Source organism: Panthera leo, chromosome B4 (genome assembly GCF_018350215.1).
Source record: "Panthera leo isolate Ple1 chromosome B4, P.leo_Ple1_pat1.1, whole genome shotgun sequence".
In the NCBI taxonomy this organism is placed as follows: Eukaryota; Metazoa; Chordata; class Mammalia; order Carnivora; family Felidae; genus Panthera; species Panthera leo.
In genome coordinates this window covers 100818264-100846017 of record NC_056685.1, presented here as the reverse complement: position 1 = coordinate 100846017, position 27754 = coordinate 100818264, and the positions used below count along the sequence as shown (strand labels likewise).

Sequence of the window (27754 nt, the reverse complement as noted above, 5' to 3'; positions counted from 1 at the left end):
ACCTGACAGTTCTTGCAGGGAAAGAGGGCTGGTTGTATTTGTACATCTTTTCAGACTAAGAGGTCAGTCAGAAAGGGGGAGACTGTGGGTGTTGTCAGAAGGGGAAGCTCAGGAAATGGAATATGAAGAGGCAAATGTTAACAGTGTGCTTTATGATAAGGAGGGACCCTTGACTAATGGTTGAAGTCTCATAGGCAAGACTGTCTCAGCTACAGAAATGTTTACAAGTCCCCTAAATCTAACTCGGTGCTCACCCTGTCATCCCCTGATTACTATTTGGTTTTCTATGTAGCTCTAACTATGGGAAATTAATTCAATGGCCATACTGGGATGATTATTATAGTTATTATGACAGTTGCATTCTCTATTGTTAAGTCAGTAAGTTGAATGCAGTCTCTAGTGGAAAACAGATTAATATAAAATAATTTCATATGGTATAAAAATCGGAGGTATAATAATTAAGTCTACATTATCAGTGCTCTATTTGAGAAGTGCCCCCATACATACTAAAAATCAAATCGAACCAAACAACATCTAGTGTTTGGGAGACAATGTTTGTAAAATATATAAAAAGGATGTGAAAATGTCCTATGGTAAAATGTTGAAGAAATAAATTACAAGTTATCCTGAGTCACAGGATACGATGATACACAAATCACATTGTTGGTTGTTTTAAGAGCAAACTATAAAACACTGGCTAACTATTGTTTTTACTTATACATTTATGTAAAAAAACACAAGTCTTAAGTTAAACTCGAAATTAGTAGGCAGTCTAATACTTTATATATTATATTCTCCTAACTCCCTCGAAAAAGTAGGGTAGAACTACAATATTTTTATTATCCATCTGGAGACTTAGACTCAGTTAATGGATTTTTATTTTTTTTTAAAGAAGAAAAAAGAAAGTTATCAGAACCAAAAATGATTCGGCCCATGCCTTCTGAGACTCAAATTCATGTTATTGTTTTCCCTAATGTGATGCCATTAGCACGCTTAAAAGGGAATAATGAAGGTTTAAGTTCACAACATCAAGAATAACAGGATAGAAGACAAGAGCCATCAATGGACAAGAGACTTCAACAGACTTTAAAAAATTGAAAATAAATGGAGTAATGTTAATGGAAAACACATAGGAAGAGAAGCTTCATCCCAGTGTACACATGCAGGGAGGATTCAGTCTAGAAGAATAAGGAGGAAAGCTGGACTAGGAAATTGGAGGTAAAATGAAGAGACTACAAAAAGGAGATTAGTCAAATATCCACATCAATCACTATCAATGACCGCTCTATGGCCGGATATAAACAAACCAATTAATTAACCTTCCAAACAAACAAGAAGCAATTTTAACTACCAACAACTGAATAATCCAAGAAAAGGAATGCTGGCACGGAGGGGTTCCTCAATACACCTGGACTCATCCTTCTAAAGCATCATTAAATGAACATTGGCTCATTCTTTCAATTTTTTTTTTTTAGTTTATTTATTTGAGAGAGACAGAGACAGGGTGAGTGGGGGAGGGACAGAGAAGAGGGAGACAGAGAATCCCAAACAGGTTCTGCATTGTCAGCACAGAGCAACCCTGGATCATTCTTAAAATTGTCTATTAGTTAATGACTGCATTCAAACACATATCAACTTTCAATAGAAACTCAAGACAGCTGTTGAAAAGGAAAGAATCACAGTATATGTTTTGATTCCGCAGAACATATTTCTAATACCCATTATAGAAGTACTCCATTGGTTTGAAAAATCTTGGAATCAATCTGTACAAAATAGAATGTAAATCTTATGAGCCTTAATTTTAAGAGTGCAGACGACAGAGGATGGAAATTGTTAGTGGAGGCGGAGAACTGAATAGAAATGTTAATAGCCATATTTTATAATACAGAACACCCAAAGATATTCTACAGTTGAGTGAGAGAGAAGCAAAGATGTTCATTCATTATATAAAGTTACAAAGTTAACCAATAAAAGAGCTAAAAAGAGTGAAATTTCACTATATTAGTAGCAATCCTAGGAAGACCTGTCCACACACTAATGACCACCTCTAATTCCTCTCTCTCTCCTTTTGCATTGATTGTCCATTTCTCCTTGATTCTCATCAAGTTACCACAGTGACCACTCCACTGAATAGCTCTCATCAGAGTCTCCAATGAAAAACCCAGGAATCAGATCTCAGTGCTCATCCCGCTTTTGTGCAATTTTTGAGGCAGTTGACATTCTGCAGGTAGGTTTGCAATGGTTAGAACCACAAGCTCTGTAGCCAGATTGCCTGGATTAAATATACAGTTTAGTAACCATGAAACTTTGTGCAATCTAACTGGTTTTTCGATTTCCAGTTTTGTTTTTAATCTGATAACTACGATTACTTACAATAGCTATATCAGAGGGTCGCTGTGAGGAATGGAATAATTAATAAGTATAGAAAGTACTTAGAATGGTGACTGGGGCTACATATAAATTATTATTATTAATCTCCTCCTTCTCCTTAGCCTACTTTCTTCACTTGCTTTCCAGGCAAACAAATTCTGGTTTTCTTCTGACTCTACAGGATGCCCTTTTTTTAGTTTCCTCTAGCAGGTCTTGCAATCACTCATTGTCTAAATACAGTCTGGGTCTTGGCCCCAGTCCTCATCTTCTCTTCATCTGCATACAGATTTTCGGTGACTTTATTGTATCTAGGCTCACAGTTTTTATAATTTCTATATATTTGTATTCATAGAATTTTCATATATGGCCTACGCCTGTCCCTTAAATACAGTCTTGCAATTCCAATTGCCTTCTTTGTATTTCCTCTTGTACATACCTAGTAGACATCATAAAATTGACATGTCGATAAGTAAATATCTTTCTCCATACCAAATCTGCCCCTCCCACATTCTTTCCCTTTGCAGTAAATGGAATTGCCTTTCCAATGAGAATCTCCTCTCTGTTTACCAATCCCACTTGAAATCTGTCAGCTAATTCTACTGACACTGCCTTCAAAATATATTTTGAACTTAACTTCCTCTCCACTTTCAATATGGTACTCCAAGCTTTTCTCCATGACCTTCTCCCCTTCTTGTTTTTACCTTCTCCCCATTAAAAACTATTTCCAACAAAGCAGCCAGAGTGACCCCTTGATTTTTATACCTGTTTACACCTCTTTATGGAATATGGTGGCTTCCCATTTCTCCTGGAATAAAATCCAATGTCCTTGCAGCGGCAAAAGGGTCACATCACGCTAGTGTTTCCCTGCTCTTCATCTGAATTAATCCTACTCTTTTCCTGCCTCCTTCCCTCTGATCCATCCCAACTGGGTTATTTACTCTTCTTAAAATAAACCAGACAAGCTCCTAACTCAAGGTCTCAGCTCTTGTCTTCTGTCAGCTTGAAACTCTCTCTCCCAAGATAGCCACACTGCTGGTTCTCTTACCTCCTCTGCTCAATGTCATTTGAGTGAGGGCTCCATATTTAAATTGGCAGGAATATGGCTTCTACACAGGATCTTTTTTTCTGGTTTGTTTTTCTCTACCATCAGCTGTCCAGTTAGTGATACATATTTTAATTTTTTATTGTCTCCCATCACTAGGGTAGATGTAAGCTTCAAGAGGGCAAGGATTCTTTAATCTCTTTTGTCCTCTGCTGTATCTCAAGTGCCTAGAAGAGTGTCTGAAGAATGCTAAGCGCTTAAAAAATATGTACTGAACACATTAATGGAGGATGGGAGAGATGGGGAGTGTGTGAATCAAAAGAGAATGACCAAATTAATGAATACAAACTAGTGCAGAAGTATTTTATTTAGCTACATGGGAGTAACTACCAAAGGAAATACCTGAAATAATTAAAGTGTTTACGTCTTTAATAATAACTAAAGGGTTTATCAGACTGGGCATGAGACAGTCTGAGCATCAGGCCGTTGTTTTTAATAATGAGGATGTTATTACTTTGAATTACTTTCACATATTCAAATACAAGTTAGAAGTGGAATGGACAGAAGTGATCAGAGAAAGTGAGAAGGGAGAGACGAGGCTGACTTGAGGTTTCTAACATGGGTCAATATATTTTATTATACATATGACACAATATTTAAGGGGGAGAAGGTATAGTGTCAGTAGCTGAGTTGAGTGTCTATTACATGCCAAGTGTTGTGCTAAGGAGGCACTTTATACATGAATCACTCTCTGAGGACTTCTCAATGCCTTCATGAGGCAGTTACCTCCATTCCAATAGTAGAGGTAAGAACACTGGTATTTGAACAGGTTAAAATCATTTGCTCAATGCCACAACACTGGGAATTGGCAGGCAGAATTTAAACCCATGTTTGCCTGACTCTAAAATAACCAAAACTGTATAGATGCTGCTTCATCTATAACAACAGAAGTATGAGTAGTCGTCAAGCCTTTTAAACAGTGAAATAAAAGCACAACGTAAGCAAACTGTGTATGTGCGTATTATATGCTCTTTTATTATTGCACTCTCTTGGTTTCCTAAATCAGGCAATTAACAAAAACTCTCTATCCCTTCAATTATTCCTCTCTAGAAAAGAAAAAGTCCCACTTAAAAAATATTCATAAATGTCCTTTGCGTTTCATTTGTTTAAAGTTTAATTGATTCACTGACTTTTTTGAAGAGCACACTATAGGCCACAACACAGAGCTGAGTTAAGAAACTAATTGAAGCCAGGTTCACGAGGGCTTAAATTACCAGAGCCTTCCTGTCATCTTAAATTAAACTTCCTTAATATACTTTGCAAGATTTATAACCCCAGGCTGAAAAGCTGTAAGCCGTCCCAGTTTCTGAGTGAATCCCCCAGAAGGAAATGATGTTTCCTGGAAAAGAGACAGGCAAATGTCCTCAATGGAAAGAGGGTTCCAAGAGCAACGTGTGTGGCGGGGGTCGCGGGAACCTTTTCAAGGGGCTGCACAGGGACTAGATAAGTCACTCAAAGAACACGTGTCCATAGATTTTGCTATTTGGCGTGTGAGTCCTCTGAGAAAGTTCGTATAAATTGCAAGTGGACACATATTTGATTTTCTCCTACAAATGAGAAGCAGAAGGGCAAATGATCAGCTGCGGAAATCATAATCTCCCCAATTCTCAAAATAGCTGTTATGGTAGTTCAGAAAGATATATCTTCGTCGCTGCCTTTCTTACTCCTGTGATCTATGTGATTTCTTACCTATTTCTACTTTTACACTTAATTTCTTTTCTTTTTAACATGTTTTATTTCTATATAACATGAAATCTCTATTCATGTGATTCAGTGATCACTATTTGCGAGTTGGTAAAATTCACTATGTAATAACAGGAAGGAAAGTTATTTAATCATCTGGATAAAAATTAAGCAAAAAGGTCCACATTTTAAGAAAAAAAAACCCTCTTTCTTAAACCTTTTAGCAAATAAAAATCATCATCTTTTACACATAGTATCATGTTAACACTTCATGTATAGCTGGACCAAGACATAAGAAAAATAAATTTTTGTTTTATAATCTTCTTTCACTACAATGATTTACCAGATATTCTTAGGAAGATTATCCATTCATGATATGCATTCTGCTCATTCCTGGCTGGTCTCATGTGTCAGACATTGTGTAAGATTTGGGTGAAATTAAACTTCCTGTCATCTTCCATGTCAACTAGAACTCTATGGTCAAAACTCAACACATGGAAAAGTATGATTAGCAGAAATAACCTGAATGCCCAAAACATACCTACTGATCAAATGAATTTTCTGAGTTTGAAAATTAAAGCATTCTTCTCTACTTTTTTTCTAGAAAAAGAAATAATATCTTCTGATCTTCTAGTTCAAATTTATAGAAAAGAACGATGACTTCAACTCTTACTAAAGATTTTTATCAATTTTATTAAAACATTTCTCATATTTTTCCAGTTGGTTTAAGAAAGGGTCTTTACTATTTTCAAAATAAAAAGAAAAGCCAGAAAAATAGGAGCAACTAGTCTTATATTCACATTAAATAAATGCAAATAGGATGTTTTACATTACATAATCCAGCAAGATCTTTAATCTTTACTCATGCAAAGTCCTTCCAAACATCATTGACAAAGAGAATTTAATTTTTATGTTAAATATATTCACATTTTTGAGAATTGAAGACTTGATTAATCAAGGCTTTATCACTCCAGATATAACCAAGTATTCCCCGGGAACGTTTAAGAAATTTACAATTCGAGTCCCCGCCTTATTTTAATATAGATACTACAAATGGATAATTCCAGGAATAATAAGAATTTCCACTGTACATCATTTTGAAACTAATTGTATTTTAATAACATGACCACCCCAAGTCAAGGATATGTTTAATTATTTTTATTCTACTAATTTTATAAATACACACAATTGTCATTTGGAACTACTTACACTTGCAACTACCCATCTTTCTATTTAAAATTGGAAACAGGTGGAACACAGATTTGTTAATTCTTACATTATCTCATTTCAGAAATAATCGTGGAAAACTACTATGTGTAAGGCCCTGTGCTTACTATTATAATTATTACTATTATTATTACTGTTACGAGTACTACCACACCAGTAATTAAGATATCACAAATCTTGCTGTACTGACAGCGCTTGCCTTTTAGAGGGAAGTGGCAAGAATAAATAACGGATATAAGAAGTGAATTGAGGTTAAAGGTTGATTAAGGCTAAGCTAAGGAAAAAAAGAAAAAGTATGGCGAAGTGCAATGGGGAGTGGAGATGGGACGCAGGCAGGGTTAAAAGGGTGGTTAGGTAAGCATCAGTGGGAAGGCAACAGATGAGCGGCTGACTTGAGGCAGATGAGAGATTTAGCCAAGCAGCTATCAGAGTATTCCAGGCAAAGGATCAGCAAGAACACATTGCCTAAGGTGGGAGAAAACCTGGGCTACTTGAGACCATTGCAAGGCTTTGAGCAGAGAGTGACCTGTGCCAGATATGTTCACAGTGTCTTATGCTGTACTGACCCAGTGAACCTAAAAACAACTTCATGAGATGGGCACCAAGACGTCAGGCAAGTTGCCCCAGGCCACACAATTAGGCAGTGGGAGAACTGGGATCCAGGTTCGGGCAGTTTGATTCTAGAGGCAAGTTTCTTGTTGCCACCTGAGCAGGATACACACACTTACACACACACACACACACACACACACACACACACACACACACACACACGCAGGTATGCTCTCATGTATGTGAGCCTACATACCCACAAACATGCACACGAAAGTAGAGAAAGAGCTGAGAAACCAAAAAAGGAGACTTTGTTACCCACACTCGATTCCTCTTGGTCCATGTTTTATTTTCTCTCTTGTATACTTATTAACCTTTAGGTCAAAGTGTCTGTTTAAATGAAAGATGTTCCAAATGATTGAAAACATTTGGAGCTATTTTTAAAATAGCAAAACCAAGTTACAAATTCTTAATGTATAAAATACTCTGGGAATATATACAGTTACATCAATTTATTTTAAATAAACAAAAAGAATAAAACAAAATAAAACTCTCACTGAACTGAAACAATGTGCCCTTAAAATTTTTTGGAGTTGACAGAGAAAAATGTAAGAACATTTTCTGGCTAAATATCCAGAATACTATAGCAACCAGTTATTTAAGCTATTTACTTGGGAAGAGATTTAGAATCAACAGAAAGGCTTCATAAATCATGACTTATGACTCACACTTCAGGAGAATGAAGATAAATGTGTCACTGGGTTATTTTTTTCTGCATTAATTATCTTGGTTCTACTATAAAGACATATAGTAGATATCCTTTCTTATGTATATTATCACTACGGGCTTTTGAAAAATACATACAACGATTGTTGTACATAAGTCCACATAAATTCTAATTCATAGGCTATTCTCTGACCAAATCTATACAAATAGAAATAAGTATTAATGTTTGAAATAATATTCTTCAAAACATATAATAAATTCTATTAAAATTAAGACTTGTAGCCCCTCTCCATCAGAGACATAAGTGCTATATTTACTACAGCAAGTACTCCACATTTATAAATTATTGGTCTAAAAAGTAATTAAAAGTAATTAAATTTATCATAAGAAAAAATTATTTAGGAGTGTGCCTCAGTCTTAAAGGATACCGGTGAAAAGAATACTCCTCAAAACCTTTCAGAGAAAAAAATAAGCAGGCTCTCCCCAAAATGGTGTAAAATTACCATGCCTACTATATAGGGTTTTGTATCTAAAAAAAAAACCACAATTCCATAACAGTCATGCATATCCAGTAAGAATGAGAAAAACAATCTCCCCAAAAGGGTCATAACCACTGAGAACTTCTGGGCAAGAAATTCCACATGGCAGATACAGAAATAGAATGAGGTAAAGCAAAGACAAACGATACTCCATATCACTTCCAGAGGTCACATGTTTTCTACAATACATATACCACTTAACTTCCTATGTTTTTTCCACTACTATTCCTGCCTTTTGTCCGTGGTTTAAGTAACTTACACCAAACTCTAGGAATTATTATTTCTGGCAGTTTTTACAATCTAGATCTCTTTCTACCAACTCCTCCAAATAATAATACATAATAAAAAGCTATTTCCTTCCCCCGCTCCTCTCCATTCTTAAGGAAATCCAAAGAACTTACTCCGTATTTTTTTTCACTTTGACTTTTGCATAATTTCACTTACATCATAAATAGCCCAGATGAGCTTAAAGAACAGAAACATATCTGCATTGAGTAATGAGAAATATCTTTTATCACTCCATGAACTCTGTAGTATACCCTATATTTTTTGATAAAATTCTAATTTTTCTATATCGATTTAATAATTCATTAGTGAATAAAATCTGCCAAAGGGAATAGAGTTTACATGGTCATATAGAGAAAAGAAATATTTCCTAATATGAAGAAAGGGCTAGTTGGCAGGTGAAAGAGAAGAAGATTTCTGAACTGTTGAATATTTGACAATAAGGATGGGGCGTGTGCTTTGTGAATGTAATTTGGACTTTAACTTTTTGAGTCAATACTAAATATCAAAAACAAATTCAAGGTAAACCGACTGTTACTAAGTTTCAGGTTTGTCTTCTAAGATGGAAAAAGTTAAATATTTACATATGTTTGATATGTATATATACTCTTCAACATGGTGAGTATTTTCATATTGGACATTCTCCCCACTAAGGAAAAACAATCAGCTATTTACGCAATAGAGCTAATGACCTGATACCCTGGTCATTGATGAGGAACAAATGAGCAGTATGCATGAAACTTGTTAACTTAATTTCATTCTGTGATGATTTTTTGATGTGTCAACTCAGTCCCACTTATTCAATCAAACACTAATCTAGGTGCTGCTGTGAAAGTATTTTGTGGATGTGGCTAAAATCCACAGCAGCTGACTTTAAGAGAGATTATCCGAGATAATCTGGGTAGGTCTGATTCCCCACTTGAAAGGTCTTAAGAGCAGGATGGAAGCTTACTTGAGAGAAGAAATTCCACCTGTATATAAAAGTTTTGGCTCATGCTGAGAAGTTCAGCCTGCCTTTCCTGATCAGCTGCCTTTAGGATTTCAGACTTGCCTAGGGAGTCCCCATGATCATGTAAACCAATTCTTCACAATAAATCTCTTAATCCCTTATTGGTTCTGCTTCTCTGGCTGAACCCTGACTGATAGAAAGTCCAAATTGGAAAATGGCAGTAATGGAAGTGTAAGGAAGGTGCCGTGATTTGTCAGCACCTCACCCCAGGCTGTGTCTACAATGAGCCAACGGTATCAAGTCAGACGAACACATACATGTGTGTTTATAAATACACACACACACACACACACACACACACACACACACACAATCATACATTAAAAACAGTATGTCCCCAAACACTCAAATCCCTATGTTTAACAGATCTGAAACTTTTGACAGACTTAATGAATTTATCAAAAGACTCAAAGATAATTGAGTAGAGAGTAGGAGTCCAGAGTAGGACTCAATAGCACATTCTAAGTAATAATTTGCAGAAGGAAATAACCTGCCGCATCGCTGACAAGAAAGACATTTCACACACTTTGATACAAACCACAATCATCTCTAGAAAACAAACACAAATATTTCATCCCCAGAGTGATAAATGTTGCTCATCCAACCAAAAGAAAAGTGGTTTTAACTTGTGTCACATTAGTCAAAAAATATCGTAACGCTGATACAACGACATAAATCGGTTTTTCAAACTCACAAACAAAAACTCATTTAAAAACGAGTTGTATCTAGACACGTTGATTTCAAACACGTCTCTGCTTCCCTCCTTACCTGGACTGCATATCTTGCTGGCTTTTGGCCTGACTGGCTTCTGCCTGAGGGGAGGCGTGGCTGACTGGCTGCTGAAGCTCCACCAAGGACTGGTAATACTGTTGCTGATGGTGTTGTTGCTGCTTGTAGCGAGACAAACTGAAAAACAGCCCTAGAATGGCTTTTAAGTTTCCATTTCTTATTTCTGTATCAAAGGGAAAATATACAAACAGTAAAAACATACAAATAAATGTGGTTTTCCTTTTTATTATTTGTTTTACAACTGAAATTCTAGTTGGCATTGTCTTAGACTAAATCTGCGAAGATGGAAATGCAACTGGAGTCTCTCAGTCACTTGTGAATTTCTGACACGTAGCATTTCCAAATAGCTTGGAGCTTCAGGGACTGAGTCACGGGATGGGGGGGTACAGAGAACAAAACTTGGATGAGCCATGCTCTTTGCTGATCCTTAACTGCAGTTTTTCTGGAGTTTGCTTCTTCCTACAAACGGATGGGCTGTCTTGTGCTAATCATTTGATTTAGCATTCTGCTGCCCTCACAAATACACAGCTGTTATCAACATAGTGATGGCTCCGAAGTGGAGAAAAAAAGCCACCTAAATGTTGGTTGTCCTGCATTATAAATCGGGATGGTATGGGTGTACTTTGTAATGGCAACTGGATTTATAGCAGTCCTAAATCACCCAACAATAAATTTATTAATATAGCTATCTGTCTATAAATATAGATAGATAGATGTAGATAGATATATAGTACACACATATATCATAAAGTCAACATCGTATTAATTTTTAATGCTCCAATTCTTTTATTTATAACTCATGTTATATATTAATAAATAATAAAGACCATGACATTAGATAACATAACCGAATAAATGTAAATGTATAAATCCTAGTAGAAATACATCAAGCTCCTTTATAAACGTTTCTAATATTGAATAAAAAGTTAAATGTACAAAGTAAGCTACAATCTGACTCTAGCTTTTTTTTCTCTTGTAGTTATAACTTAAAACTTAGGAGTAGAGATGGAAGTAAAGTCTGAAATAAGGCCATGAAACCTATAATCACATTCTAAATAAAATACGCTGTTGGCAATAAAATATACATCCTCCTGTGAGGTCAGGGTTTCATGCCTCCTTTCTGTAGTTTAGGGACATTAACAAACTATTCTGATTTCTTGCTCTCTGATGGTTTATAAATGTCACATGGAGTCCACAGTGGCATTATTCATATGCAATGAGAATGAGAATCCTGCCCCCGCCAAACCTTCTCACAGTGGCCATGATATAGAAGAATTAGTCTGATCGATAAGAGGCTACAGTAAGAAAGTATTAATGTTCCCATGTACCCCTGGATGATCATAGCGGTTTTAAAAAATCTCTGGTTTTATTAATATGCATATTTAATTAATTTAGAAAATCATTTTGAGCATTCATATACTTTTAGAAGATAAATGAAGACCAATGGGTTTGTGTTAATAAAGGATGTCCCATGAAAAGGAAGAGACATAAAAGGAACAAACTGGAGCCTTTCTAACCTGCTTTTAACCACTAAAAAAGTGAAATATTTTCCTGGGGAATTTTATCACTTTTATTCAAAATTATAGAACCATCAGTTAGGTTTGAACCTAAACTTGTTGGCCACCAAATGAGTAATTTAATATTATGCAACATATATAAATGTAAAAGATAAAAGAAATTTAAAACAACAAAAATAAATATAGAAGAAAAATTGGGAAAGCTCAATAATTCTATTAAATGTTCACTGTATTTCAGAAGCCACATAATTCCTTTTTCCAATGACAGCAAAAATTTTAAAACAGAGGTGTCTGATATTTCTAGTATGTGTCAGGTAAAAGGCTATTCGCAGAAAATAATGATAGTAGAAACATTAACAGATCTAAATTGTCAGAGTATATACAAGTATTAAGCAGAATTTTTATATATAAATTAACATTCTAATAAGATGGTTTTTGTTAATGCAGATCTCAAAGGATTTGTTATTTCATAATTTTAACTAGATTTCATTAATAACACTTGAAAAGTTTTCCTAAAAATATATGTGAAAGAGAAAGTCTCAGAAAAAAAAAAATGACAGTACCAGTTCAGTCTTTTCCCACTTTTCTGTATTTTAATGATGACCTTTTAAGCCTTTAATATCTTTAAAGCTTTTATATATAACAGTTATTAAGTATTGTTAGTGCTAATTATTTAAGACCTCATGATGCGTAATTTAAGCTCATCAAATATTTCAACTAGGACTACCAATTTTATATTATAGAAATTTTATTGACAAAATAATATTTTCAAATTAATTATACTATTTTTACCTGTATTTAGGTCCACTATTACACAGCGTTATCTATGCATACATCTATCCCTCTACTTAAGACTCCAAAAATACTATACACTGGTAATAACATAAAGATTTTTTGTTAATCTACACCTCTCTCATACACTTATGCATGTAAGTAACAGTTTTGGCAAAATATGAAACATATATAAATAATTAAAGCATAGGTTAATAACCACTGCGTTTATGTTTCTATTATTTTGGAAACTTTACTGATTTCCTTTATATATTAAGAAACTTTGTGCTCCCACTTTGCATTTCTTGTAATACAAAATTTTTTTTTTTTTTTTTTTTTTTTTTTTTACAAACTTAGGTGTTATTTGTGACAACTATGCCTTTTCTTACCTTCAGCAGATAGACCTTGAACATTTACTCCTCTGGCTGCTAGAAAACTAAGGCAGACATCAACATTTTCAATCTGTAATATGAAAAGCAGTGAAAAAGCAGCTTAGAGGGTTATTTTTAAATAAACAAATGAGCTAAAATGAAACCAGAGAGTAAGATAAAGAAAGAATGAATACTTTACATTCATTTCATACTACAGATCTTTGTACCAGAGTTTAACTAGAATTATTCCGGCTAACGGAAGAACGAATATAAAGCTTGCATTGTCCAGTGTGGTATTTACAAACAATTCATAGAGGCCTGATCAAGAATGGCATTCTTACAAATTAGCAACCCACCTACTTAACATAAGTCTGGATTTTGTGCTTCACCAATAAGTCTCAACGAAAGCATCCATAGAAGAAGACTGTTGCTTATGCAAGTTATAGAATGTTCAGATGTAGGTAATTGAGATTCAATCAGTGAGATTTGGTAATATGCCAGAAGGGTTGATACAGCATGAAAGAAATAAAGCGAATTTTCATCTTAAATCATAGCAAGTCTTTATTTTTAAAACTGTATTTGTATTTCTACAATTGTATATTCCTCTGATTAAATAAATATAGGTATTGTCTTTGTAATGTAAAATTGTGATGCCAGGGTGCCTAGGTAGCTCAGCTGACTCTTGGTTTCGGCTCACAGTTTATGGGTTCCAGCCCCACGTTGGGCTCTGTGCTGACAGCATGAAGCCTCTTGGGATTCTCTCTCTCCCTCTCACTCTCCCTCTCTCTCTACCCCTCTCCTGCTTGCTCTTTCTTTCCAAATAAATAAATCAACTGAAAAAAAAATGTCATGCCATGGCTTTTAAACAGTTTGTTTTGATATAATTACTAGCTTGTAACCATTTAGAATGATATGCAAACAAAAAACATAAAACAAAACACAAACAAACAAACAAAACCCAAATGACTGATTTATGTTACTTTACAGGTTGACCTCAATACTGACCATCATGTTATACAACAAAGTTAAACAGCTAAGAATTTGTAAAAGAGTATAGGAAACTAGAAAGTCCTGTTTCTTTATGAGTCATCTCCCTGGGTTGTTTTGGTATTCCATAAATCTTGGAATTCTAAAGTAAATAGAAGATTTAAAGTTAATCCTTGGCAAGGTATTGTTTTCTGTCATATTAAATTATCATCCAAATCTATGCATATGGACATACAAAGTTCTGCCAATGTCCTCTCTAGCTTAGCTTCACAGCAAGGTCAAAGTGTCTCTTAGAGAAAAGAAAAAGAAAAAAAAAGAGATTAAAAATCTGTCCTTATAAAATGGACAACAATTTACATTCCATTTTAAATGTAATTTTATGCAAAACTAAATTAATAACATTCAATTAGATATTCTTTGCTTAAAAATGCAGCCAAGATCTACACATTTGTTTTGTGAAAAGTGATTTTACGGATTTATTTCAAAATAAGTTTTACTAAAAAACAAAAAGTAAGTTTTATTTAAATTATTCTATTGAAACAATAGATTTGAAGTCACTAAGTCCAACAGGATCAAACACCTTGTTTGCTCATTAGCATGTGAATATCCAATAACGCTAAGGTGCTGAAATATATTTTCCATTCTTTATTTACATTTCACTTTGGTACTATAAAATAAGACTTGGAAGGAAGGAATTGAGGAGGAAGGAAAAGAAATGGGAAAAAGATGATATTCTACTGTATCCATCTAAAATATTCTTTTGAACTTTTTTTCCAGGACCATTACAAACAAGTAAAAAAAACACACTAAATAATTACTGTGGTCTAATACTGAGAAAGAGAATTGAACTGAATATTTTCAAACATTCACCCTAATAGTCTTGCTGTTGTTAACTCCATAGCAATTATATACCTTTTACAGAAAATAGGAAGATTCCTGATCCAAACTTATACGTAATTTACAGCAAAATGTTCACAGGCTATTATTGCCTAAATTTCAGTTATTTTTATTATACCTGAACAGATTAATTCACTGTAAGAACCACAATAGGTTAACAGATAGAGTCTGTAATTAAGAATGTAAGATAGGTTTTTTGTTTTTGTTTTTTGTTTTTGTTTTTTGTTTTTGTTTTTTGGCTACCTTTGAAACCACTTAAAAACAAACTGGTGCCTGCAGTGGGTATCAGAGACCAAGAGCTCTTTCAGGATGCACCATAAATTAGAAAGGAAAATAAAAGGGCCCTAAAAGAGTAGAGGAAAAAAAATATTTAAAATACATTCTGTATTCCTTACATAGCGATTTATCAGGGGCATTCAACATTTTGGGAAATTCCTTTATAGTTATTCATTATGAGTACCAACAATTCAAGATAGTTAATTCAGTTCTGCATTACTGGTATAGTAGTTAAGTAACAGCAATAGAACAAGAAGTTGAATACTTAATTTCCAGTAGGACTATTAAAGCCTACTTTATTATAATATATTCAATGATATTTGTTTATATATTCAGGCATGGGGTTTTTGAGACTTCAAGCCCCTGGAACATAGGAACTACATTTTGTTGACTTATGTAGTTTCAGCAACCTAAGATGATGTTTAGTATCTGATAGGTGCTCAGTGCACACTTCAGGAAGAATAGAGGTAAAAAGGAGCAGTGGCCAGCCCATCCCTGTACTTTTGGAAGAAAGGAGTAGAGGGGTGGTGGGGGGAGAGAAAAGGAGGAAATGGGGAGGAAAGGGGAGGGGAGAGACATCATTTGATTCATAGTATACAGGTTCAATTATCTTTGGGATTTTTAAAAATATACTAATTCTCTGTGCCTGACTCCAGACAATATAAATCAGAAATTCTGTGGGTTGGGGCTGAACATCAATTTGTTGTCAAATTTTAGCTCCCAGGGTCAGCCTATCCTCCTCTTTACAGATTAAGCAACTGACCTGCAGAGATCTCATAGAAAGATGAGCAGAGGAAGCCAATAAAAGAGTGTATATTTCTTATCCCCAGTTTACATGAAATCCAAGATGTGTAAAAGTAAATAATGAAAACAGAATCAGAATAGTGATGAACTTTGGAAGGGTAAAGTCTGGAAATCTGCAGGAGGGGACCAGGCATGCTGAAAGTGTCCTTTGTTCTGATCCGAGTGTGACAACACAGGTATATACATTTTAAAAAAGCAATCACCTATATACTTGAGATTGGAGTATTTTTTATACTTTCCATGTTTTTATTAACCTCAATTCATATTAGAGTACTTTACACTCTTTTATGTATGTTTCACTTCAATTAAAAATAAAAATAAAATGATCAGCCCCTATTTTATTGAAAATATAGGCATATAATGGGTGCCTTGTATGAAGGCTTGATGGGTGGCTGTTGCAAGTAATTAACTGAATGACAACGGTGTTTAAGACAATGGTGGTGGCTGTGAAGGTGAGCCAGATTCTGGACATAAGTTAAAGAAATATGGTGGGAAGATATGGCCTGTAAGAGGAAGTGAGGAGTCAAGGATGACCATGATACTATAGAATTCATGCATTTTACATCTTATGCCTGTGGTATTTTATATAGATCCCTTAGAGCAGGAATACAGAAAAATTCATTCTCAGTTCTGTGGGCACCACCTTTCTCATATGGCTCAAGAAAAAGTCCCATCCATACCTCCTAGTCACTCTAAGACTTTTATTTATTTGCCTACTACTATGTCATGCACAATTTGTTGGGTCTATTTGTGGCTTACGTTTCATTGGCCCAGAACACCCATATTGCCTCCCTCTTCCTGTTCAATTTAAGCATGGCTACATAAAATACATAAAAATATTGACTTTGTAATAAAAATAAAACAAAGTTTCTAAGTTATAAATCTACTCAATAACATCCAATTTCTAAGTTCCAAATCCAGTCACTAAGATCTAGTCGGAGGTTTCAAAATGTTTGGGTGCACTGAGCCTTGAGGCTTTGGTTGTATGAAAATATCTAATGTTATCACAATGTCTAAACAAAAAGACAATTTTCCTCGAATAAATACAAAAATAGACTGCTGTATGTTTTCCTTACTGAAGACACAAATTCAATAGAAATTGGTTCATATTTTTACCTCAGTAGTTTCTATTTGTATAATTAATATTAGTATTTTGGAGCACTATCATTTAATTGTGTTTATGTTTTATAAAATCAAACCCTTAACTTATTCATTCATCAAGCATTTATTCAACTTATTTTATGCATGGAATTATGCTCAGTGTTGCAAACATAAATTTCAAGACATAGCCATGACCCTTGGATCTTTTCTAAAGAGCATTGACTCATTTGCAATATTTTCCACACTCTTGTGAAAAATCAAAGGCATTTTTCAAAAACAAATTTCGCTGATCATCTAATTGTATAAATGTACATTCATCTTGAGCCTTGTGAACTTGCTAAATATGAGCATGCATATTGCTAAATCACAAATTGGGTTTCAAATGAGGAAGAGAAGGGTTTTCATTATTTTCACTTACAAAAGCTGTAGATAGTCATCAGTGTATTTGTGCCTTCAAAATTTTTTAACCCTGAGGGTCAATATATATTTTCAACATTAAACGTAGTGAGAGGATATATTGGAAATATTTATATTTTTTCATAAGCTATTCCAGAAAATGCAGAATTTTAATTACCACATTTCTTTATTGAACTCATACATTTTAAGCTGCATGTTTTATAACACCTAGCCTTTTAGTATTTTTACCATGAAACTGGTATAATCTGTTTTGGAAAGTCTGACTGGAGGCATCTTTCACAATATTAACAAGGTTCTATCCTGTCCATTCACATGTTTCTTTCACTTTTAGTTATCGATACTTAATGAAAAAATATATTTAGGTCCTAAATATCTGGGTATGATTAATATCAACTTTATAGTTTGTCATTATATTTTTTTTTAATTTTTTTCAACGTTTTTTATTTATTTTTGGGACAGAGAGAGACAGAGCATGAACGGGGGAGGGTCAGAGAGAGGGAGACACAGAATCGGAAACAGGCTCCAGGCTCCGAGCCATCAGCCCAGAGCCTGTCGCGGGGCTCGAACTCACGGATCGGACCGCGAGATCGTGACCTGGCTGAAGTCGGACGCTTCACGGACTGCGCCACCCAGGCGCCCCCAGTTTGTCATTATATTTAACATCGGCACCAACGCTTAACAATGAATGAGAAATTCATTCAGCAACGATTGACTGTTTATTACATGCAAAGAGCTCTGCTAGATGGTGAAGGGATATAAAAATGAATTATAAAGTCTTTGCCTTTGTGAGCTTGTAAAATAGCTGGAGACAAAAAAAAGATTCATAAATCATCACAACACAAGGCATAATATGATAAATTCTAAAAAAGGATTGTAAACAATATTTTATGGCAGTAGAGAGAATGGACTTATCAATTTTCACTACAGACCTGGGAAAAGCTTCATAGAAGAACAATCATTTAAACTTGAGGGCTAAGTTTGACTTTGATAAGGTCGACAGGTATCAGAAGGAGGGCCGGTCACGCCCATCAGAGTTCCCAAGAGCAAAATTGCTCCATGAGAAAAGAGCATGCCAGTCTTTACTTTCTGCAGTTATGTTTACAAAGCTGAATTTTAGCTGGAATTGAAAAGCCTCTATTGCCCCTTGGATTCTGAAAACACTGCAGTATAAAAAGTTAAATAACTGTAAACCAGGTAGCAGACATAATCCTTCAAAGTTTGAGTTCTTTCTACAAATGCAATGCATCCCGGTTAGGGCATGTCTGAAGTGCCAGATAGTGCTGTTATGAATCATACATAGAGAATGTCTACAAGAATATAGACTAAATTTAACTTTTGTTATCTCTGGATGGTACATTCTCTTGTGACTTGCGCTATTTTTGATTAACGACACATCTTATTTTTTCATTATAAATGTGTACTGGTAGTGTCACTATATAAATGAAATAAATGTGATTTCAACCAAAAAAAAAAAAAAAAAAAGGTAAAATTGCTCAGTGTGAGTGAACTCCTGTCCCATCACGAAATTCAAACAGTAATATAAATTTTAGCCAAAGGTTTTAATCAGATATAAATTCATCTGGAGAATTTTAAAAATGCAGTCATGTTTCTGCATTGATTAAAATTCTTCATGTTTATTTTAATTCATGGATTTAACAATTAACTATTCATTGAGCATGCCTGGGTCTTTAAAAATATATAGTTTTATAGGAGAGAGAAGCAATTCCAATGTAATGCAAGAAATGTTATGGCCAGAAAAACATAGACTCCTGGAGAAGCATGAACAAAGGCCTATTCCTGACCAGAGGTCAAGTAACTAGGGAAGGAGAAAGTTATTAGTAACTAAGACTTAACTAACACTTAGAAAGATATCTTCATCTGAAGTCGCCATTACTATACCATTTTATACTGAGAAAGATGTTGATCAGAGCATTCAATTGACAGCCTCAAAGTCACAAAGAGAGAATATATCAAAACTAGAGCCATGTCATTAACCCCCACATTTTTCTCCTTAAAAGGAAGACTGAGCTAGTCGCTGAAAGGTTAGGAAGAGTTAACCAAATAAGAGGATGTGGTATGAGGTGAATCCAAGGAAGGAACACTGTCTGAACTGGCCATGATTGAGAAACACCGTAAGTTAAAGGGCTGACAAAGAATTCAGAAGAGCTGGGAATACTGAGAGTAAAAGTCACCTAAATCTTTCTTCACTACTTCATTGTTTACCAATGTGAATAAAGGCTACTCCAAAAAGTGATAACCTTCAATCCATTTCAAGATCCAAAGTAGGAGGAAAGATCATGCAGCAGGGACTCCAGGCATAAGCATCTTGAAATCTGGAGAATCTGGTGCCAGGAGAGAAGGCCATCGAGATAGACAGAGGTTTACTGGAAAACATGTGCCGTGCCCTGGTGGGAGTCTGGGCTCATCTCAAAGCCCAGGGAGCTAATGGTGTGTTTTATGCAAAAGAAAGAAATGCGCAGTGTTGCTTTGAAGACATGATCACACAGCACATACACAGATTTATTGATAGTAATAAAAGTTTCACACATCATTTTCTATTTATACTCTTTGCAATGCACTCTGATTTTTCAAAATTATACTTTAGTGTATTTCATTTTAAAATGTCATTTTTAACATATTGCCTTTACAACACACTAGGCAAAAAAGCCCCATTTGGAAAAAACTCTATACTACATGTCACGAATGGAAGCAGGGAAAATGGCTTAGAAGCCACTTTTCTCCACCTCTCAATGACCTAGCACAGGGAGTTCACACAGAGTTTTAAGCACATAGGTTATTTACTCCAAATGCAAAACCCTTTTAATGTTCACCATCAACTCCAGTAAATTTTATACAATTTTTCCTATTCAATAGAGACTTGGAAAGATAACTTACTTTTAATAAATTTAATATTAATATTTAATAAAAATATTTAATAAAATAGCTGAGCCAGAATTCAAATTCAACCCTGTCAGTCTCCAATGAACTTGAGCTTTCTTCCACACTAAGCTTTCTACCACTGTAATTTAGACATTCATTTAAAAGAAATTTTTTTAGGGGTACCTGGGTGGCTCAGTTGGTTAAGCATTCGACGTCAGCTCAGGTCATGATCTCCTGGTTTGTGAGTTCAAGCCCCACGTTGGGCTCTGTGCTGACAGCTCAGAGCCTGGAGCCTGCTTTGGATTCTGTGTCTCCCTCTCTCTCTGCCCCTACCCTGCTCGTGCTCTGTCTCGCTCTGTCTCTCAAAAATAAATAAACGGTAAAAAAATTTTTTTTAAATGTAATGCTCATTTACTTTGAGACAGAGACAGAGACAGAGACAGAGACAGAGAGAGAGAGAAAAGCATGAATGGGGGAGGGGCAGAGAGAAGGAGACAGAGAACTGAAGCAGACTCCAGGCTCCAGACTATCAGCGCAGAGCCTGATGTGGGGCTCAAACTCACAAACTGCAAGATCACGACCTGAGCTAAAATCAGATGCTAACCCACTGGGCCACCCAGGCACTTCCATGTAATTTAGACATTCTGACTAAGACATTTCCAGCCTCTGACTCAAGCTCTCTGCATGACTGACAGATAGCCAGGACACAGCGCCTGGCACAAAATAAGTGCTCAATAAATATCTGGTTGAATGTAAAGATGAAATTGTGTAGTTTGAGGGAAAGACAGAAATAGTATGCAAAATCCACTCGTTCTGTATAAAGTCTAAGTTCACAAAGTTTAAATGCTTCCAAATTAATTCTCAAATATCCAATGTACTTTTATATGCTGGCACATTGACATATAGAATGACTGATGCGGCCACAAGCCAAATACTGGCAGTCTCCAGAAGTTAGAAGAGACAAGGAATGGATTTCTCCTACAGTTTCAGAAGGGAGCACAGAACTGCTGATACCTTCATTTTGGCCTTGTCATACTGATTGTAGACTTCTGGCCTCCAGAACTGTGTGAGCTTAAATTTCTTTTGCTTTAAGCCACCAAGTTTGTGATAATTTGTAACAGCAACCAGAGGTAATTAAAACGATTTTCTACTCGATAGAGCAGTAGACATAAAGAAACTTTAGCAAGGCTAAGGATGAGCTGGGATCCGTGAGCAGGCACGTTTCCAGGCTTTGCCCTCTGAGTTTTGTTTTGTTAAGACTTTGGGGAAGGAAGGTAAAACATGCAGTTTGGTTAGTTGCCTCCTGTCACTGCAATGCTAACCCACCCACTTCCCTTTTCCATTTCAAGTTACTTTGTGTTGTGGGATAGAGAGAGGCAGAGGGGATAGTAATTTTGTTTCACTCATCCCTTTCTTTTTGTGCTGAGTGGTCTGTGGTTAGATGCAAGGAGTCAGTTTATTAATTAAGCAGTAAGTATAATAATTGAAAGTTTTTCAGTCAAGTAAAACTGGGTTAGCATCCTACTTATGCAACTTATACAAGGTAAAAAATTTGCAAAGTTTTTACTCTCCTGAAGCCTCTGCTTCCTTATCCATGAAATGGGATTAAAAATATTTTCCACATAATATACAAAGATTAAAGATATTTATAAAGAGCCGAGTTCCATACTAGGCATCCGTGTATGTGTATATGTGTATATAACTACATATACGTGGATATATCTAATATATATATTATATTATATCCATAATAGAAATGCTTTATGTAAACATATATATTCTATAACAGAATCTATGTGTGTATGTGTGATTAGACAGATGTATACGTATAGTGTATATATATATACATATATATAGGTATGGATATAGATATGGAAAATCCATTAGTATTTTATCAGATAAAAAATTATTTTTTCTTTAAAATTCTACTATTCTAACTGGCTTGGTAATTAGAGAATAATAAATATTGTTTAATATTTTTTACAAATATAAAATTATAAATATGACCGCAGTATTTGTTGAGCTGAAGATACATTGTGGGGGTTTTAATGAGTTCTTACTTTTCAGTTTGTTTCAGAAGACAAAAAAAAAAAACAAAGAATCTTACTATGAGGTTATAAAATTTTTCTAAACTTAAATAATGCATACTTCTATATAGGACTAAAGTTACTTATAACAACTAATTATTTGCCAAATGCATAATGTTACCACAAATCTATACACTCTTATTTAGCTCACATACCCACACCCTCTCCCAAACTAACCAAAGTTTATACTCCTTCCATACATAGGAAAAATAAGTATGGTATTAAAGAAAAATAATGTATATTATAAGCTTGGGGGGGAGGGAAGAAAGAGGGACCAAAATATTAAAGAAGGAAGAGAGAGAGAGAGAGGAGGAAGACAAAGAGGAAGAATAGAAAGAGGAGGAGGAGGGGTGGAGGGGTTGAAAATCCAAAGACTTGAATTCTTCTGTTAAGCTTATTTATTAGTAAGTTTAAGCAATTTGGTCTTGACTCAGATAAACATGAGACCAAACACTGGTTCTTCTCCAGGTAGGCTCAGTGAGACCCCATTCCTTTGTCGGTTTGCTAAAATACTAAGTAAAAACTGCAAGCCAATCATCTAGCATAGCACCCAATATACATGACTGACATTTAATCTTTCATGTCGATCAGTAAGTGATGCTGATATTGCTGAATGCTGTACAATTTGGTTTCTATGATATGATTTCACAAAATGTTTTGCTAGGTTTGAAACATGGCTAACACAATCAATTGGGCAATATGATTTTTCAGAGGCATTCCATGTATTTTTGTCTGTGTCTATCCACATCTGTCAGTTTAACTGACTTTATATTAAAATCATTTAAATATAATTAATAAAGCAGCTACTTTGGGTGTATCTACTAACTTTCCAATAATTTATCTCATTCAAAATAAACTTTTCAAATGATTATACTGAGATCAGATGAATAAGATTCTCCCTAATTCATTTCCTTTTTCTCTTTTTATAGAAGTAATTTTTAGAGCATCATTTAATCTAATAGGTTTTAACAGATTTAAAAAGAGTTCTTATTTAAAATGGTCTCATATCTTAGTATATTATTTGCCTAACTACCAGTTTTTAAAATTATTCCAAAGTTGGGGTGCCTGGATGGCTCAGTCGGTTAAGTGTCCAACTTCAGCTGGGGTCATGATCTCACACTCTGTGAGTTCGAGTCCTGCGTTGGGCTCTGTGCTGACAGCTCAGAGCCTGGAGCCTGCTTCAGATTCTGTGTCTTCCCCTCCCTCTGCCCCTCCCCTGCTCATGCTCTGTCTCTCTCTGTCTCAAAAATAAATAAAAACACTAAAAAACCCTTTAAAATTAAAAAAATAAAATTGTTCCACTGTTAGGTATTTTACCACTGATTACAATAAGTGATAATTTAAAATTTTTTTTTTTGAGAGAGAGAGAGAGTGAGAAAGGGAGGGGCAGAGAGAGAAGGAGACACAGAATCTGAAGCAGGTTTCAGGTTCTGAGCTGTCAGCACAGAGCTCGACACAGGGCTCGAACCCACGAACGGTGAGATCATGACCTGAACCGAAGTCCAATGCTTAACTGACTGACACATCCAGATGCCCCTGTAAGTGGTAATTTTCTAATAAATTTCAAGAAGGGGATTGAAAAACATGGAGGGGAAAGTCCTTTTAAAAAAGACCAGATTATTGAAGGTAATAAAAACTAAATTTATGAAAGGATTGCTACAAAATATGCTTTCTAACACTAGGTATGATTGTACTTTGTGTTTACTGGGATATTGGCCTAGAGGTAGGAAACAATTAACAGCAATTAAGTTAAAGATATCAGGATAAAGAACATGCTAAATGTTTAAGAAAGTGGTTGATATTCAAATATATAGTTGAAATATTAACTATAGTTCACAATGGTTATTATACATACATATATAAAGCTTACTAATTTTCCTCAAATAAAATAAAAAACATATATTCTCTCCAAAAAGAAAGAAAAACAAATTATACAGAATCCAGAATCCAATTCGGAATTGTTACTTTATTTAAAAAGAATTCTTTGTAAAAAATAAATGGGGTGCCTGGGTAGTTCAGTTGGTTGAGGGTCTGACGCTTGATTTCAGCTCATGTCATGATCCCAGAGTCATGGGATAGAGCTCCAGTTGGGCTCTGTGCTGGGCTGGAGGCTGTGTTAAGATTCTCTCTCCCTCTGCCCTCTCCCCTGCTCACACACTCTAAATAAATAAATAAATAAATAAATAAATAAATAAATAAATAATTCTTTGCAGTTACTTACTTTATTTCAATTCCTTTGTTTTTTAAAGTTTATTTCTTTTTGAGAGAGAAAGAGGGAGCATGCATATGAGTGGAGGAGGGGCAGAGAGAGAGAGGAAGAGAGAGAATCCCACACAGGCTCTGCACTCTCAGCACAGAGCCTGATGTGGGGCTCGATCCCACGAACTGGGAGATCATGACCTGAGCTGAAATCAAGATTTGGATGCCTCACCAACTGAGCTACCCAGGAACCCCACTTTGTTCCAATTTCTATTTGTCCTACTAACAGCACAAACCAATTTAAATATTGATATTCATGAGAACATTTAAAATGTGTATTCCATAATATAAAGTGAATACAGAAAAGCATTCTTGTATTTTCAACATTTATTTAATTTCCTTAATATTTATTTATTTTGGGGCAAGAGCAAGCAGGGGAGGGGCAGAGAGAAGGGGACAGAGGATCCGAAGCAGGCTCCACGCCAACAGGCTGACAGCAGTGAACCTGATGAGCAGCTGGAAGTCATGAGCTGCAAGATTAGGACCTGGGAGCTGAAGTCGGATGCTCAACAGCCTAAGCCACGCAGGTGCCCCAACATTTACTTAATTTAATGGCAGACCAGACAACTCCCATAAAAATATAATTCTCATGCTATTACCGTTTTTCTTTTAAATTGGATTTAATATAATTTAGGAAATATCTTTCTCACCTTACTATGAATATACTTTTAAAAAGCTATAAAGAGCTAAACCCCAAACATACCTCTAAAACACTGAACAGGAGCCATGGTGTTTGCTGTTTTTAAATCAATCTAGCAAGTCAGAGTTCTATTGGTCTAATTTCCTCAATGCAGAAATGACCAGAGACTGAGCATTCACTGGATATTTTTCTCGGTCACAGAGTCACAATTGAATTCCAGTGACTACTGTCCTTTCAGTGTAACACCCCTCCTTTCAATCCTTCAAGTCCTTCGTTTGAACTTTAAATGCTAGTACACAGAGCAACTTCTAGAGACACATTCAGTTTTAAAAATCATCAGGATATTGTAATAACTTAAGTATACATTTCTTAACACTGGTAGTTTATTCTTTTGTTCCAAAGCGTGAGCCTATATGAAAATAATGAAATTAAATAGAAAACCTCAAAGTAGAAATTTCCATTTAGCATTTCGTTAGAGATCAGAGCTATATTTGTAGTAAAGCATTTGTCTTCATTAAGCTATCTTTTTCCAGCCATTCCAGAAGATGAACAGTTTCAAAAATGGCAGGGGATCATGTGAATGGACTAACTTAGCAATATTCCACTCCTCTGAGTCATAGTGCGAGAATCCTGCAGTGTGCCATTTATAAGATTTTATTAAACCTTTAAGAGCATTCCAATATTTTATCTCTTCCCTATTTGGTTAGAAACCTCATCTTTCTATCTTACCTAAATAGGTCCTTTATGAGAGAACCAATTACAAGCAGTGGCTAAAATAATTAAAACTTTAAAGGACAGAATACTGATAAAAGCACCAAATATGTTTACTAGGAAGAATAGTTTCACTGTACAGATGAGTGTAAACTCTTGAAATGGAATAAAGATGCCAATAAAATCCATCATGTTATTATTCTGGAAGTCACAACGTTGTGGGACTTGGAACTGGAGAGTTAAGGGAGAATGAACCTATTTTTTGTTTTTTGGGTTTTTTTTATCTTCTAGGAACAAAAAGGGGTAAGAGGCACAGGGATAATCATTCCCCAAATCACCATCTCAGAAAATTTTAAACAACATGGTATGTTCAAAGGAAGATGGAAAGTTGTGGCTGAAAACAATGGAGCTCTTACGGTGAGATAATGGGAGGAGCCAGCAAAAAGGAAGGACAGGCTGTGAAGCACATTTGTCACATCCTCAGCTATACCATAGAATCAGAATTTTGGCTTACTTCACATAAACACAGTTTCTAATCCCTCTACCGCATTTGTGAAGATCCTTAAATGTAACGGTCTATTTTAAACTAAAGGAAAATTTGTCTTCAAAACAACTTTTCCCCAACGTGTCTTACATTTTTGTCTAAGAACCTAGCACTTGTGCCTCAGCATTTCAAATACATGTTGGGCATTTTTCTGCTATTTTTAATCTGCCAGGCATTCTGGACATTCCTAGTATTTATAGTTTACTAATTTATTTCCTCGCGTAATCTCACCAAAGTGTGGCATGCAGCATATATTTTGAATTCTGAAACCACCCACCTAGAAATTACTCAACAGGTGCTATCCATATCAGTAACTTCATCTTTGGATAAGGTTAAATATAGTGTTGAATAAGCTCCTTCAAACTGAGTTCTGTTTTTCAGGATGAGTTTAGTCTCAGCTTATTAAGGAAGATAACTATGACTTTGAGACTTAGAAAAAACATGAATCAAAATCTTCCAAAAATTACACTAATAAATTGGTGCATTGACTAGCTCATATTTCTCTTAAACATGTTCTTTGGCCCACTTGAAAGAATTACTGTTTTCCTCATCTATTTCAAGACAACATACGTGAGTTTTTCTATAAGGTATTATAATTAGAGAATCCCACGGAAAAGTGCACATTATTATTCTCTAATACTCTGCAGTTATGTTATTGATGAATTCCTTCAATTTCTTTTTTTTTTAATTTTTTAACGTTTATTTATTTTTCAGACAGAGACACAGCATGAATGGGGGAGGGGAAGAGAGAGAGGGAAACACAGAATCTGAAGCAGGCTCCAGGCTCTGAGCCATCAGCCCAGAGCCTGACGCGGGGCTCGAACCCGCGGACCGCGAGATCGTGACCTGAGCCCAAGTCGGACGCTTAACCGACTGAGCCACCCAGGCGCCCCTCAATTTCTATTTAATCCATTTTCAGGTACCTTCATTTCATGCAATCATATCCCCTTGTGACATGACACAAAGGAAAATGTACCCTCATTCTTTTCCAACATTAAATCTTCTACCCAGGGGGCGCCTGGGTGGCTCAATCGGTTAAGCATCGAACTTTGGCTTAGGTCATGATCTGGAGGTTCACAGGTTCGAGCCCCGTGTCGGGCTCTGTGCGGACAGCTTCGAGCCTGAAGCCTGCTTCAGATTCTGTCTCCCTCTCTCTCTTCCCCTCCCCTGCTAGCACTCTGTCTCTCTCTCTCAAAAATACATAAACATT

General features: G+C 35.4%; 1 protein-coding gene across 1 annotated transcript in view; it reads right to left on the bottom strand.

Moving 5' to 3' along the window:
• Positions 1-27754, bottom strand: part of NAV3 (neuron navigator 3) — a 599823-nt gene that overhangs the window by 224751 nt on the left and 347318 nt on the right. The window contains exons 4-5 of the mRNA XM_042947238.1: positions 12960-13032; positions 10262-10445 (exon numbers count right to left, since the gene is read on the bottom strand). Of these exons, the coding sequence (XP_042803172.1) occupies positions 10262-10445; positions 12960-13032 (257 nt within the window). The remainder of the gene's footprint in view (positions 1-10261; positions 10446-12959; positions 13033-27754) is intronic.